Genomic DNA, 16,699 nt, shown 5'->3' on the forward strand with positions numbered 1-16,699 from the left:
GGCACGTTTCTGTTTTAACACAAGAATCCTGGGTTGGTTTTGTGTTTTTTGTTTCCCAGTTCGTTGGAAGGTGAAGTGGAATCCTCTATAGCACAGGCTGTTAAATTCGTTCTGGACAGGATTTCTGCGGAGGAGGCGAAAGGATCCCGGCCGCTGCGGGGACCATACCTGGCCAGACTGGAGCTGATCCAGAGACTCAGACAGAGGGGCAGCCCAGAGGAGAAGGAGCTGGGTAAGCCCAGCACAGGGTGCCAAGCCCCCGTCACAAACGAGGGGGAACTGGGACAATTTTCTACACGCACATCTGAAATAACTACATAAAGAACTAGCCGTAATAAATTTGAGGTCAAGACAAACCCTGTGCTAGGTTGAATTGACTGTGGAATGTACATCATTAGACGCAGATTGTGGTATACTGAATAATTTGTATTAAATATATGTGTTTTACTTCATGTATCAGAAGGGTTTTATATATATTTTCATAATTCAGATTGTAATTCAAGAAAGTGATGGTTTTAGAGGTTGAGTACTTTGATGTGCTCTCTTAATTAATTCATTTATTTTTCTCCATCTCTAGGAGAGCCCCATGAGCTCATGTTCCAGTACTTTGAGAAGTTTGGGGACAAACCCTGCTGCGTTTCTGATCTCAAGATATTTTTGGACCTTTTGGCACCCGACCAGCATGTACAGGTAGACTTCAAGATTTGAGTTCTTATTTATCGTTTTTGCTGTAAACTGATGTTTATTTGCTCTGTCTCTTTAATTTGTATTATTTTTGCCGGCTCTCCTAATTGCTCCTTACAGTTGTAGGTCGTAGTTATGATATTTAATTAGACCGGAAGCAATTCAAAACTCTGTATGCAGTCTTATCCCGTATGAAGTGAAGTTTTAACCCATAACTACCATGCTGCTGTAACAAAAGACTGCTTCAACTGCAGGGGCATCCGGCATTAAAAGATTGTCAGTGGCATCAAAGATAAATGGATTGGGCGTCATGCTTTTGAGCTGGTATAAAGATTCCAGTTGTTCTGTGGTTCTCTCCTCTGCCCCAGTTCATTAACAGGGTGATGGAGACGGTTCCCCTCACTGCACCTGCAGAGGGCGCCATTGCCCTGCCTGCTGACACCAAAGCCCTGCAGAGGCACCTTTGTGTGGTTCAGCTGGCCCGGTCCCTGGGCCTTCACCACGCCATGAACCGGGAGCACAAACTCAGCTTGATTCACGAACTGAAGACGAGGTACCGACACGGGCTGGAATTCGGTAAGCTGAGGCTTCCTTCAGGTGGGAATGAGTTTCCTGTGTAAAAATAATTCACATTTTAAGAAAGTTGACCTCCCATCTGTTTTAATAGGTTATAAGAAGACTTTTCTTTCTTCAAACAGGAAAGTCCAGCTTGAAAACTGAACTGCAGTACTCGGATGCATATTGTCTTCTTGCTGCCCACGTGTTAATCGATATGTGGGCGGAGACTGGTAGGTGAAGTTTCTTTAAGGAATTCAAAGTGTTGTCTGTATGAACCAGTGATTTGCAGGAGAATTGTACAGAGCCAGTACATTTACTTGTGTGTGCCTGGTAGAAGTGTTCTGTATCTCCAGGGATGATAATGCATAGGTGTTTTTTAGTTAGACTGAAAGTCTCTTGATTTGCAGGTGAGGAGTGGTCTCTGTGGCAATGTCTCGGGCTGCTGGAAGAAGGTCTGATTCAAAGCCCCTCCAACGCCCAGTTTAAGCTGCTGCTCATTCTCATCTTCTGCCGACTGGGGGCATTTGAGCCTGTTGTGGATCTTTACTCTAGCCTGGACGCCAAGCACGTACAGCACGATACCATCGGGTGGGTGAGAGCAGTCTTTTGGCATATGCAAATTCTATAGGCATATGCTCTTGGTCACTTTTGTGAAAACATCACCTCCTAGCAATGCAGCCTGGCAGGTGGAGGCAAGAAACAATTGCAAACAAGATTATAATTTCATGTAATGCAACAAAGCTTGACTGCAGTAGCAATCCCATGGCTCTCTGCTGTAAATACTCTTTTCAGCAGCAGCCGTGTCAAGGTGTCAGAAGAGTATTCTGTAGAGTTCGACTGTTTATTTTAAAGGTGGTGGTGAGTTTGTCACTAGATTTCAGCACATATTGACCAAAGCTGTTTTGACATTGGAATGGTTGTATTGCAGGAGACACTATTCAAGTGTATAGTATCCTGGTAGAGCGTGGGTTTAGATCAGCTAGTAAACAGCCAGCTGGCTTAGTGTTCCCTTTGTAATTGAGCTTGCTTTGCAGGTACCTGCTGACGCGCTACGCAGAGTCCTTGGGTCAGTTTGCTGCTGCTTCTCAGTCCTGTAATTTTTCACTCAGGTTTTTCCACTCCAACCAAAAGGATGTAAGTATGGATGTCAGTGCATACTTGAAAAGCTTTAGCTGTACATTAGCTCATCAGTTCAGGGTGAGACCGTTGAAATGCTGCACCTGTGTGATGTCTTGAGTGAAGCCCAGTCCGCTTATCCAGCACCCAGTCAGCTTCCTGGTAAGCAGTCAGGCTGCATTGGAAAAAAACACATATTCATTCTGTATTTAAGATGTCTAGGTTTTGTACATCGTTGTGTGTTTTTTTTTTTTTTAACTGATTCGCTTTTTTTTTTTTTTTTTTTTTTTTTTTTTTTTTTTTTTTTTTTTAAGACCTCAGAATATATCATTCAAGCATATAAATATGGTGCATTTGAAAAAATCCCAGAATTCATTGCCTTCCGGAACAGGCTGAACAGCTCGCTGCATTTCGCTCAAGTTCGCACGGAAAGGATGCTGTTAGACCTTTTCCTCGAAGCAAATTTGTAAGTTTACATATGGATAGAATTTCTTTGAATGTTGTGAATGGAAGGATAGTAAGAGGGTATAGATAGACTAAGTTATAGTGAAATTGGAATTCTTTAAGAAACGGAACCAAACCACTAATGACTCTGCTTCTTTTGACAGATTATCCAGCTTGGAAGAGAATATTAAATCCATGGGTCTGTGTCCTGAAGAGGATGATATTCCCTGGAATGATATGAGGGACAATCGGGATTTGACTGTTCTTGCCAGCTGGGATCCAAAGGACAGGTATCGCTACTCTCTCTTTTCCTGAACATTAATGTGCAGCTATGATCAAACTTTCTGCACTGCCAAGAATTCTATGAAAGAGACAATTACGTATATATACACATACATTACATATAATGTATGCATGTGAACATAATTTAGATCTTTTATATAACATCATGTAATCAAAGAAACTGCAAAATGATATTGCAAAAGTCTACCGGAAGCCATAATAGTAGTGAAGCAGTCCATCACATATCCGACTGTGGTGGGACCAGAGTAAGGGTGGATATATAAAAAGTCGGATGAATGAGTCCCATTTTAAACACCATTATACGCAGCTGTAACAATTACTATATTCACACAATTATTACGTTGAGATTCAGCTTTTATTAGGGAGTTCCCCTAAATCCCTTGTTTAGAAATATACAGGGTATTAATGCTAGTGACAGAGTTGCCGTCTGCAGTGTGGGTGCGTGCATTTGCAGCTGACTGGCAGGCAGGAGATCGAGACGAAGATTGAAGTTGATCCACCCCCCCGCAGGCAAACAGGATTTATTGACATATCGACACACTGAACAGCTCACGTCACACTACCAGCAATGGCAGCGCACTGAGCACATACAACACAGTGAAGGAAAACTTTGCTAGGCTCTACAGTATCTGAACTAATCTTCTCTGTTCAATAATAAAGTAACATTGCTGAAGAGCTTGCTCATGGCGGATAAACGTTTAGGGCAGATTACTGTACAATATTTCTTGTTAGTTTTTCGAAATGTTACGTTTTTTAATTTTTTAAACGTTACATTTTTTAATTACATTTTTCATAAGTATATGGAACACTACACATCGGTATGTAATTCAGTATGCTGACATAACATTATTCAGCAGGTTTCCTTCAAATTATCAAGTAAATTGAGTTCATTCTATGGGGTGATGCAGAACGTTTGGCTGTAGCTGTAGGTGTTTGAGTGGCCGTGGGCGAGGCCGGTCTGATTGCGTTGGTGCTGTGTGTTGTTTCCCAGGCAGCTCTCTGAAGAGCACAGGCGCTGGTCCCTGGAGGAGGAGACGCTGTGGCTGCGGATTCGCTCCCTGACCCTGCGCCTGATTGCTGCCCTGGCGACTCTCAACCACACCGTCGAACCAAACAACTCTCAGAACGGAGTGGAGTGCAAACCCAAGACGCTGAGCTCACTGCTCAAACAACTGCACTTTGCTCTGGAGTCGGGGAAGAGCTTTTCAGAGAGGAACGTGCAGGTAGGGCACCCACAGCCGGCCTGGCTACGTTAATGTATGCATCAGTTTTACACCAGGGTCTGGTGTTCATTTCGTATACAGTGACAGTAACAAGGCTTCCCTCTTACTCTACATGAAAGAGGTAGACAACAAAGCAGGTTTCTACATTTTAGGGCAGCAGTATTAACGTCAGTCCTTGTTGAGATAATTAAAACAGATACCATTGTGTACTAGGAGGGAAAAAATGAACAAGGTCTCCTAACTGCAGTGCATGCTGAGATGTACACTTCTGACTGAAGGAGTGATCTGTAGGTGTCCCCTATACTCAGTACCCCACTCTTGTCCTGCAGTACCCGTTCCTCGGCCCTCCCTCCACGCGCCTCGCCCCCGCCCTCGCCAGCGGGTGCTTTCAGTGTCAGACGAGCGCCTTCCAGTGTGTTAGTGACGTGTACGATCTGGACTCAAACGGCTTGGGTAAGGTTTGAAGGAGAGGCGGGGAGGGAACCAAAATCTCCCAAGTAATTTCATCTTGTCTGTTGTATCGCTGCCTCTGTCACAGAAGCATCTCCTTTCTTTCAGACGACACAACCGAAGTCCAAGAAAGCATAGGGAACAGTCTGAAATCTTTATTAGCACAGTTAAAAGGTGAGTTTAAAATTAAAAAGAGCGTAACATCAGTGGGTATTCAAGCAGGTACTGTTTGTGTTTCCATTGCAGGTGAAACTATTGACTAATACAATTTTACACTGGGTCCATTCACTTAAACTGCTGTAGTGTAGACTCACTCTTGTCTGCTTTACTGTAATTGCCTCTTTCTGCTGATTTTACTACATTTGTTTGTCAGCAGGGGGCAGTGTTTACTGTAGCACTTAAGTGTTCAAAACCTGAGGTTCCCAACCTGTGATCTGGGAGTAAATTCCAGATGGTCCCTTAACAATTAAGGTACTGCATCTGTCTATTCCCACATTCGCAGAGCCATTAATTGGTTACACTGCCAGGTAAACAGGCTCTGGTTTCCAGCATCTTCCTATTCTGAAATTAACCCATCTATATCATAATCTTATTTTTTTGGTAACTCCCTAAACAGCATGTTGGTATACGCTTTGGGAAGTTAGAGACCACTGTCTTGCACGTGCATTTCTGTGCAATATTCAGTGAGCCTCTGAATTGCCTCAACTTCATGCAGTATGAATGCATTGTCTCTCTCTCACACTCTCTCTCCAGACATCTTTAATAAATGCAAAGGGGATCTTTTGGAAGTTAAGGACAGCCAGTGTAAAACCAAACCCTCCATTTTAGAAAATCTAGTCTTCTTTGTTGAGGTGAGTGTCTCTTATTTTGCTTTTTGGAAACAGAAGAAAACCTGAATCCTTTAATCAAAGACCACAATAATGGGGAACTTGAGCATTTGTAAATATCTGTTGGACAACCCTAACCAGTGATGGAAATAAGACTTGTTCACCCATTCCAGATTTTAATATGTCCTTGATTAGCCCCAGTGTATTGATAACACGTTCAGGTGACCTATTGAACTCGGTAGAACCAGGAATGGCTCCAAGTGCTATTTAATGGGAGTTTTTTCATCCCTGCTGGTCTTGTAGTCCACACCAGGCTTTCCGTTTTGTGTGCATTACATATCTCTGTTTGGACTACAGAATGATTTAGTCTTTTTTGTAGCATATTGTCAATAGGGCCATACTGTTTGTAACGTCAGGATGCTGTGCTGTGTTTCCTTCCAGACCATCTCCATCGTCCTGTGGGTGTCGAGTTACTGCGCTAATGTTCTTCGGCCTCTGAAGTCCAATATACAAAAAAAGAAGAAGAAAAAAAAGGATACCAATACAGCAACGGTACTGCAGGATTCTCAGGGCCTGCTTGACTGGTTTGACAGCTATTAACTTCTGAACAGTGTTTGTACTGTGCCAAACAAGTCGTTAGATCTTCTTAGCACATTTATCATGAGGTAGTTTCTAAAAGGACCGTTTGTGTTTTAATGTGGAGTCCTGTTCTGGATGCATCATCTGTTTAAAACAGACATTTAATGGTAGCAGCATAGCGTAATCATGGGGGGCAAAATGCCTTTTTGATCACTTTAAAACGCCACCACAAAAGTCAAACTTGGATGACATTGAAGAAGGCATTAGTCAAAGCCTTATTCTACCTATATTCGGCATAGATTTTTTATTTGGCATTCATTTTTTAGTGCCAGGGATTTTCCGTGCTTTGAGTCCGCCACTTCCATTAGGGATAGCAGATAGGTGTAGTACAGGGTGATTTCCTCAGTACACTAAAACCCCATTGAAAAAAAAAAAAAAAAAAAAAAAAAAACTTTTTTCCTGGTGTTTATGATTAACAAGCGATAAGCCATAAACTAAATGACAGTATCAAGTGTGGTTGAAACATGTTCTGTTTCTGAAGGATGTCATTTCCGTCCACAGCCTCCTGTGTTTACCCGTTACCAGGAATACGTTGCATCGCTACAGACTTTACTCTCTGAGGTTCTTGATCACATTAAAGGGCTGGAAATTACACTCACTGCACTGAAGCTTGAAAGCCTGTCTCTGGAGGACAGCGCACTGTCTGAGGTAAGATCCTCCCAACAGTTCATCCTGCAGCACCTTCTTGAATTGAAAGTGTTTTCACAGGTTTACAATGGTAACAGGTTAACAGGTACTAACAATGTTTAGATGGAGGTGGAAAACTTGATATGGTTACAGGGTTCTCCCCAGGTCTTTTCAGCTGGGTAGGCCGCCTGGCAAATTGGCTGTTGCCGCCCGTCTTGCAGATGCTACTGTGCCTTTAACAATAAGGACTGATTGTACTTGTAGCAGACTAGATCAGTTGCACGTTGCTGAGTGAAAAAAAAATCTTGAAACCGCATGACAGCTGTGTTACGTCTTGACACAACATTTAACCAATCGGAGAGTTGAAGGGGTGGGTTTGACAATGAATGCAGGGGGTCAAAATAAGCCGCCTAACACTAGATTTGCGCCGGCTGCTTTATTAAAAAATGTTCAGTCCATTTTTGTCGTATTATTGTACTGTAAGATGATATATAGTACATAATACATATGCACCAAAAAAAAAAGCCTATTCGTTTTGTCGTGATATCGTAACAATATGTACCCAGGTGCTTGTGAGAGATGTTGGGGGTTCATATATAGAGGCTGTACACCTTTAAGAAGAAAGGCGTGATGGGATATCAGCTGAACACTTGTCAGCTGACATACAAATGCTTTAGTGCAGAGATGCTGGATTATTACACTACGGTTTCATGCAACAGTTGCGATGGTGACCAAACAAGTGTGAGTACTGTTGTGTTAAAATGAACAGCTGCATTCAAAAAACGTAGAACAGCGAAAAACAAAGGCATGCATTAACAAACCCTGAAAACTTAACATAAAGAAAACAATTTAAATGAAGCAGTAAGCTCAATTATTAAGCTAAAAAGGAAGTGAAAAGGTTACCTTTTTTTTTTTGTGAACCCCAATAACCCTGCTTTATCTTTCTCCAGTTAAATCAAGCGCTAAATAGGCACGGTATTTACCATAATAAAAAAGTCATGAAAAAAATGTAGAACATAAAGAGCAACCAGATATGGTCAACGAAAGACAGCACATTATTCAAATTCTTTGTCGTGTCATATATGTAAGATAAGGCAAGTTTTATTTTAAAGTGCTCCCAGCTGTAATGTTCTGCCGCCCGGCTGTACAGAATTCCTGGGGAGAAACCTGGGTTAGCACAAATATTTAAAGGCTCTTAATGCTGTAGATAGAATACATGTCTGCTTTCTGACAATGAAACCTCTAATTTGGTGTGTAGGCAGATATTTATGCTGATAACACACTTGTTCTGTGTGTAAAAGAGGTGTTGCATTACACACACACATTGCTCTTTTGTATTCTCTCACATCAAACATAATGTCTTTGAAAAAATGTTGTTAATCTGGATTTTTCATGTTGATTTTATAAATATGCAGATATGAAATATCCGGCAGTTTAAAGCTGTTTACTCTGAATTGGGTTGAGTGAGAACTAATGCAACATTTTTCTTTACTTCATGACTTGACAGCCATCTGTATTATTTTAGTTTTTTTGTAAAGATTTCATAGGGTATGGTAAATGTTTTAACGCTCCAAAGCTCACGTGAATAGCAACAGGTTCTAACTGAATGATGTGTTGGTCCACATCTTAAACGCATAGCCATTGTGATTTGTGACTGTAAAATAAGTAGTTCTGGTAAGCCATTCTCCAGTATGTGGTGGTGTTTATATGTAAAGGATTACAGGAAGCGTTCTGTATACAAACAGCCCAAACCAGTTCTACTTCATTATAAATGTCAGCCAGCACACTCCACACTGCCATGATAGTGTTTTAACCCAATCATCAACAGAAGGCTGAGGTCCAAATGTGTCTCTTGTACTTGCGCAGTGTGAGTGAGTAGAGGGCTGGATCGCTTCTCTCTTAGCAGAAACACAATGCCACTTACTGCCTTGATATATCTAGAATGTGAATATTACATCATGAACATTTTCACCCTTCCTTTGGCAGTAACACCCATTAAATCAACAGGTGTTTTAAAAGACCTACATGCAAAAACCTTGTTATATTACCTCGACTTGTTTGAGTTATCAAAGGAAGCTGTTCAGGTGCACAAACTTGAAGAGATTGTGCTTTTTGGGATGTGTTATTTAAGTAAGGTAGAGAGGGGGTTGTCCACAGGATTAGACTGCGGTCAGGAGCCAGGGTGCTTGCCATGGTGTGCCCCCTTCTTTCATTCTGAACATAGCTGATGTAAAGATGGCAGGAGACCTGCTCCCCTGCCAGGTGTCCAGCGGCTGCATTCACCTCTTGGGCAAGATTTGAAGCCTGAATTCATCGAAAGGTTAAAGTGAATCTCTGCCATTTCTGCTTATCACCGCTGTCAATACTCCTAACAAAGTGAACCCACTAATTAGGGAGCTTTAGTATTTTTATTAGTAGTAGGAATATTGGCAGATGTCTTAGTCCAAGGCGATTTACAGGTGTTGCAGGGTAGTACAGGGTTACAGTGCAAGATTCATATTTAAATACAGTATAGTTTACAGTAAGTAAATAATGCTACTAAAGTACATTAAGAACTAGGATGCAACAAGTTAGTGTTAAAAGAAGTTATATCTGCAATGACGTGTTAGTAATGCAATAGCTGAGGATCCGGTAAGGTGGTGCGTAGGCCAGGCAAGTCCAGTGCATGGTAGGAGCGGCAGAGCAAGAGAACTACAAGAGGTGTGTGTGATTGGAACAGGAGAATACAACTGAGGGGGGAATGGCATTTATATGGGGTGACCGTAGAAAGGAGTGCATCGTGCCATCTGCTACGACTGCTTCCCTGTATTTGGTGATGTTGTTTCAGTTTTAAACATTTTGTCTGGAAACTATCTCCAACAGTATATGTAGGTAGGGGGGCAATACATACTTCTGTCCTGTATCTGATTTACAAAATGTGATTTATCCTATTAAAGTGCTACTGTTCGTCATTGCTATTGTCAGATAAGCAGGGACTCCACCTAAGGAATTTCTATGAAGGTGCCTCTCACCTTTTATCAAGACACTTCCCTCATACCTGGAGTTTACAAGTGCAAATTCCCTCCCTGTAGTTGTATTAACACATGAATTGTTTTACTGTGCTACTAGACAAACTCTTAGGACTAGAGTCCGGAACACGGACTTGAGTCACACTCGCAACTTTCAGGCTCTGTAACAGCGATATTAACGTTGAGTCCTCTCTTTTCTATTACACAAGTAATATTACAGTTACTAGGAAACTGTGCACAATAAAAACCCACCCAACAAAACATTATCCAATCACTGGTTAGCCCTGTTTTCTTTGCAGCCAATCGCAGTAAGAATAAGAAATTAGAAGCAAGTTAGGTTGTAAACACCCCGTCACATAAACCCAACTGCAACCATCACAGACCCTGTTGTTTTTTTTTCTATTTTGCATGAAGTTTTATAAAGAGTAAATAGTGTCAGCATGGTAAACAAGTATGTAATTGTTTAGCTTTTAACAAACCTTTCTCTTTACTACTTTAAACTGTGTTCTTTAAGCACTGTAGTTTTTTAACACTAAAAGGACTGGAGATATACTCGCCTAGAAGCCCTGCAGCAGTCTGACTGCTGTATTCAAAACACTGTCAATAGTATAACGAAAGGAACAGTCAGATGGAATTCGTTTATTTTTGTTATTTTTTTTGAGTGTCGCATAAACTATATATTAATTGTGCATTTTTGCTGTGGGATGTCAGACAACATCTGTTAGGTATACTGTTCCCCTACTACTACCACTAGTTCAATGAAAATTGATTTAAGTTTGTTTTAAGAACTCTGGCTCGGACTCGAGGTTTCAAGGACTCGAATATAAGTTTGCTACTAGACAAGATTATGTACAGTAGATCCTGGGGATTATTAGGGTGTTACTAGTTATACAAACAATAAATGCAATGTCACTGTCAATACTTTTCAATAAAAGTCAAGGTTTAATAATATATTTACTGAAACAGCTGTGTTTGTCCCAATCTTCTTGAGCTTAGTTTGGCTGAATGTTTGTTTTGGTTCTCGACTGTACGTACAATTCTGATCATGTGGGATTGTGTTACATTATATACATTGGAATTCATCATTCAACTGATCTGATGAATCGATTCAATAGACAAGGCCATGATTTAAAGGCCCCCTAAAGATTACTGAAGTTGAGCCCCGTAATGTGATGCTTACAGCCTCTTCCCATCGTTCCTTGTTTTTCCAGGCTGAGAGGAAGTTTACGAAGGCCGTCAGAGGGAAGGTTCAGAGCAGCTACCAGCATTCCCTGCAGGAAGTTGGCGAGCTCCTCAAGAAGAGATTGGACACCCTGAAAACCCTGAAAATCTAATTGGCTCCAGCAAGCTGACCTGAGCTATCCTCAATGCCAGTCTGTCCACCTGAGAAATCCCGAACTTCCTCCTTGACCGCATGAAGGACTTGTAATCTTAAAAACGTTTTTAGAATAATTACTCCAAATAAATTATTGTACATAGTCCACAGGAAACAAAAAAAAAAAAAAAAAAAACTCCTGTACTGGGGCTCTTCATTTTCTTTTTTTTTTTTTTTTTTTTTAATATATATTCATGAGCATATACCACCACATTGTATACAACCCTATCTCCATGGACCTTCAATAGCTCTGGGGGTGGGAAGTACAGTTAGAAGCTTTTGTATAGTCCTGTATGTAGGGTGAATGGCAAAAGAGACGAGAAGAGCTTTCATCCATTGAAAGGTATTTAATTTATTGACTCAGAAAAGAGTGAATCATTACTCTGGAGCTCAGAATGTGTTTAATTTGTAGGAACTTGCAGAAAACTTAAGCTTAAACGTACAAGTTTGCATTGTTTAAAACAAAGATAAGCACGATGCGACCAAGCACGGTAGCACTGCAGGGCATGGAGATGAACAGTTCAAGCACCAAAAGGGTCTTCAAATTGGAAGGATCAAAATACGCGATCAGCTGTTGGCCTTTCATAGGCTGTGAGTTTATTCAAACTTTGAGAAACAGATCCAAGTTCTGTGTGGTTTTTGTTTCTTTTCTGACTACATTTCTCCTGTAACTGAAAATATGCACAGTGCATTAACAGTGCCTGTCACAGAATGCTAAATATCGATGCCGGAACTGCGAGGATTTTGATAAATAGGTGGCCAGTTTTTCAAACAAGGGGCCTAAACAAGGCAACTACTGAAATCCATGTGTGAGGCTCTGATTAATCATAATAATCCCCTTCTCTTTGTCATATCAAGGTACTCTTTAAACACGGCAGACCTGAAAGATGTCTTGGACAAATAGCGACAGGCAAAATAATTAGGGGGAACAGACAGACAACCTTTAGTCCTCGACTGGTTAAATTAAAATTACAGTTCACACTTGATTTAAAAAAAAAAAAGGTCAATGACTAAAATCAAACCGCTTCTTCAGAAGTCACACAGGTCACAAGGGCTTCTGGTTACCGTGAGGATTGCAAACTAGACCCTTAAGTCAACCTGGAGATGGCAGTGGGTCTGCTGCCTTGCGTGTGTCCTGCTGGGCTGTAATGCAAGGATGAGTGGTCTAGAACAGTGGGTTTCAACCCAAGTCCTAAGAACCCAGGACTAATAATTGGCTTAATTTGAATTGTTTTCAGCTCTTAAACAGTTGGAGATGTTGGCTATAAAAGGTTATAAATAACTTGAACAATTAGCATAATTAAGCTAATTATTAATTCAATTAAGGGCTTAGTTTGAATGAAAACCAGAAGACGGGTCCTCGAGGACCTGGGTTGAAAATCGCTGGTCTAGACTAAGAAGTTTTACTGTTTTAAAGCATCAGATTATGTTTTCAGATTCTATTTTAAAACTGAGTTTTACCTTTTCATTTCAGCACAAGTGGCTTGCAAGAGGCCAAAGGCTTTATTTATTGTATTGACGTGATCCTCCATGTTTTTATAATGTTATGCCCTGCAGTACAAAATGAAAGCTAGTTCTAGTAATAATCTGGTGTTTGTCTGAGAGTTGTTTGGGGGAGGGTTTATGTTTAAACTGCTGCACTCGTCTGGTGATGATAATAAAAAGCTCCAGAAGTAAAATATTTTAGTCCTTGTCTTTGTAAGATCATTAATTCCATATACAAAAAAAAAACATTCACGAAAGTTCAGATTTCTGACCAGCATTGTCCGATGAAAATGGCTGCAATCTTTGTAACATTGTCATCTGCTCTAAATAAATTTTGTTAGAAACACTGGAACTGATGAGATTTCTTTATTTTCTAAGTACTTGTTGGGTGAGTTGAAGTTTATGGCCCATCCAACCTGTCAAGAAAATAATTTTACAAAGATTCAACACATACAAAAGTGGATGTAGTTCTGTGAATTACATTATTAGCAATTAATTTTGATCTCGCTGCCAGGAACTAATGGACATAAACAAAAACGTCTCATGATCAGACTACCAGGGAAACTTTGTGCTCCTATTTAAGAACATGTTTGAGGTTCCTTCTGCTTATCACAGCTGTGCTGATGGAAATTCCAGCAACTGGTGATGAGCTGAGAGAAGGGAACTGAAAAATATGGCCTTATTAGATTAAGAAGAGTAGACAAACTTGATTTTAGAAAGGGCTTTTTAAATTGATCCATTTGTTTTATTGCACAAAGCTCCTCAACCAGCTTGAGCTTCTGAAAACCACCAGATGTGACTAGCTTACACCAGTGCTGGTCATTGCTGGAATTTCCGTTAGGGTGTAGATGATTGTAGCAGTAGTACAGCCTGATTATGAATGTTGTATTGAACACAGATTGACTGTGTTGATTTATACTGGCTACAAGGAACAAAACGGAATCATTGTGTAAAGAGAAGCAGAAACCGGAACATTTCACAAGCCTGTAAGAACACAAAATGTGTGTTTACAAAAGGGCAGCTTTTCCTATTGTCTACCAGACGTTGCCTGAGTAGATGAGAAATTCTGAAAGCATGTTGAGACAAAGGCAACTGTGACCCTTAACCCTGATCCCACACTGCCTATTAGGAGTCAAATCCTATTAGTGAACTACAATTTAAAACTGCAGTAATAATATGAAGATCGATTAAAGACCTGTTTCCGCAGTAGATCAGAGGACCTGGGTTTAAAGCTTCATCTCAATGCCCCTAAATACCATGCTTACCATTGATTGAGTTCTGGTCAAGAGTGATCCCCCCACTGAGTCATTAATACTTGCTGGGTTCCTGGAGGATACATGGATCAAATATCAAAATGTACACATCTAAAGAATTTTGCAAGTAAAACATCTGATTGAACAATATCTCTTACTGTATATCTAAAATAAAACTCAATACATTCAGGGTATATTTCAGCTCTGCCTTGATTGATGATCCATTATTCAATCAGAACCCAGCCACATTCCACACGTGGATTTGGAAGGGATGGCATTAACCCTGTCCCTGCCAAACTTACATTTAAAATAATTAATCTTTATTTACACTCAGCATACAAACACTCTACTGGTATTTACACAGCTTTGCTTCTTTTCACATGAAAAGAGAAAGTGTTCGATTCTATACCATTTTCTGAGGAAATCAGGTTTAACCATAATTTAAAATGTGGTAGGCTTTACCTGGTTAAACTGTAAAAGCAAATCCTCCTTCTATAACTGTTGTGATCTCCCTGCAATCACAAATACCTTTTAACACCAGCAACTGGAGCACACGTGCTAAATACACCAGTGCTGCCTAATCTAGGGGTTTCTACCACTGTCTCCAGCTCCGGAATGTTCAGTGAGATAACAAGTTATTCACTATTCCAGACCATGCAGCTTCCTGTGACTGTGATCATGTTTTAACCACTTCCTGTTTCAGCAAAATATTGAAAAATGAACTATACAATCTGGAGCCAGAAGAAACTCATTGGAGGAATTCCCCAGTTCAAATAAAAGAGGGGTTTCCTTATTTCGAATTTCCAATCTGTAGAATTGTTTACTAGTGGGCTGCTGTGTGATTCTTAAATGATAACCTGTACATTCAATATAGATTCAATTACGGGCACTATAAAAAAAAAAAAAACATAAGTATATAAGCATTGATATTCCTAGATTGGTGTTCTAGATTGCTTTTAAAGATGCCAAAAACAGCCCAGAACAGTTTCCTTAAAATGTATAAATTTAGTTTACCAAATATATTTCCACGAAAAACACAAAAGATAATAATGTAAACAGCTAGTAAGAAGAAAATCATTAGCAGCTTTCACTTATAGGATGTAACAATGCTTTTAACGGTTTCCTGGTTGCTCAAACTCCTGCCTCATGAGCATTTAAATAATATCCTTAGCTTTAGGCAGTTCTGAAGCCCAGGACTGGCTGCCAGGCTTGTGTGAGTTTCTGTCATCCTTATTTATTTTTGTGAAACCTGAGGGCGATATCTTTGAAAGCCTCAAGTGGAATCTGTTTGGATTAAAGTCAAGGAAGAGAAACCATGTGAAAAAACAATGGATGATCTTTACACCACAGAAAAAGGAAGGACCAGCTTATTTAGTGCAACAGGGTGCTGTTATACCCCAGGTGTGATGCAGGGTTTAAACAGAAAGAAATCAACAGCTAAATTACTGTTACACGGCATGATGCAGTGAGTATCCTTTTTCCCACGTCATGGATCAATAAATGAAACGGGTTCTGATTAAATTAAAAAAACAGTGTTACTGTTGAAATAATGTTTGCTGTCATCCATACTGTATTACACTACAGTCTGGCACTGCATTTCTACAAAGTGTATGTACAGTGTTAGAAACTCACACCAGTGCTCACCCAAAATCTGCTCTGAACTGATAGCACTTGTAGTGTCCAAGCATGACATCTCGCAAGGGCGGAATTGCTCAAACTCCTGGTCCTGAGTTTCTAACCCTGTCACTTTGTTGCATAGCAAAACAACAATGCAAACTACTGTACAGCTAAATACTTTTAAAAGGACCCTGTTGTTAGCCCAATGCAGAGCTCTTCCTATTCACCAATGTTGTTTTTGCCCCATGCACAAATCACACCTGACACCTTGTGCCAGAGGCTATAAACCAGAAGATAGTGAAAAATCTAACAAAGCAAAAAGATCAATACAAAAGAAAAACAGCGTTGGGGATGACCGTTTCCCTCCTGGTCAGGAAATGGCTCAGTGAACATGATGAATTGGGTTAGGTGTCATGGTAAAGCAGATAATCTCTTCTGTCATGTGTTTCAGCATGATTTACAGCAATATGCATTGCTTTTGCCCATATAACTGCAGTAAACAAGGATGCCAGGTTTAGTTTAGTGTTTGTCAGTGGTGATGTGTTCATCAGGCTGGAAGATCAGATATGCAGTCCAGCCTGCTTTAAGAAACGTCCTCAATCTGTTACGTCCTGCTGACTATAGAGCGCTGGAGAGAACTAGTTGGTTTATACAAAAGCAGTTTTAAATATTGAGTACTTAAATACATTTTAATTGGAACACACTAAAATACATACTTTGCAGGAAAAACTACAGACTTGTATCCATTATAAAAATTGTAATATTGTATGTAATACTGGGGGCTTAAAAAAAAAAAAAAAAAAAACATGTTAAATAAATGTATTATGCAACTGAATAATTCTGCAACAACAAAAACAAATTTTCTGTCTGTTCTTGCCTTGACTTGTATTATTGAAGTCCACTCTGCCAAAAGGGAAGGTTTTGATTGAGTTCTGAAATAAGGAAAGCTGTACACATTTGATTGACAGCATCGCTGTGGAAAAGGAGGGCTCTAGGTATAGCAACACAGTGCTTAAAAACATGTAACTAAGGCATTTAAAAGAAACTTCAGAAGTATTTTATAACATGGTATGCTGCTTTACAATTGTAA

The 16,699-nt window shown here is 40.1% G+C and overlaps 1 protein-coding gene across 1 annotated transcript; it reads left to right on the forward strand.

The window, feature by feature from the left end:
- Positions 1-18: 18 nt before the first annotated feature.
- naa25 (N-alpha-acetyltransferase 25, NatB auxiliary subunit) lies at positions 19-12,930 on the forward strand (the record flags this gene model as incomplete). Its single annotated transcript, XM_041228741.1, has 15 exons — positions 19-232; positions 578-690; positions 1,053-1,260; positions 1,383-1,472; positions 1,650-1,830; positions 2,277-2,376; positions 2,673-2,824; positions 2,967-3,092; positions 4,097-4,328; positions 4,658-4,781; positions 4,887-4,952; positions 5,532-5,629; positions 6,047-6,157; positions 6,746-6,892; positions 11,091-12,930. Coding segments are annotated over 15 exons (2,085 nt in total), but the record flags the coding sequence as incomplete, so codon positions are not given.
- Between the last annotated feature and the right edge of the window lie 3,769 nt (positions 12,931-16,699).

This window comes from Polyodon spathula, chromosome 25 (genome assembly GCF_017654505.1).
Source record: "Polyodon spathula isolate WHYD16114869_AA chromosome 25, ASM1765450v1, whole genome shotgun sequence".
Classification (NCBI taxonomy): Eukaryota; Metazoa; Chordata; class Actinopteri; order Acipenseriformes; family Polyodontidae; genus Polyodon; species Polyodon spathula.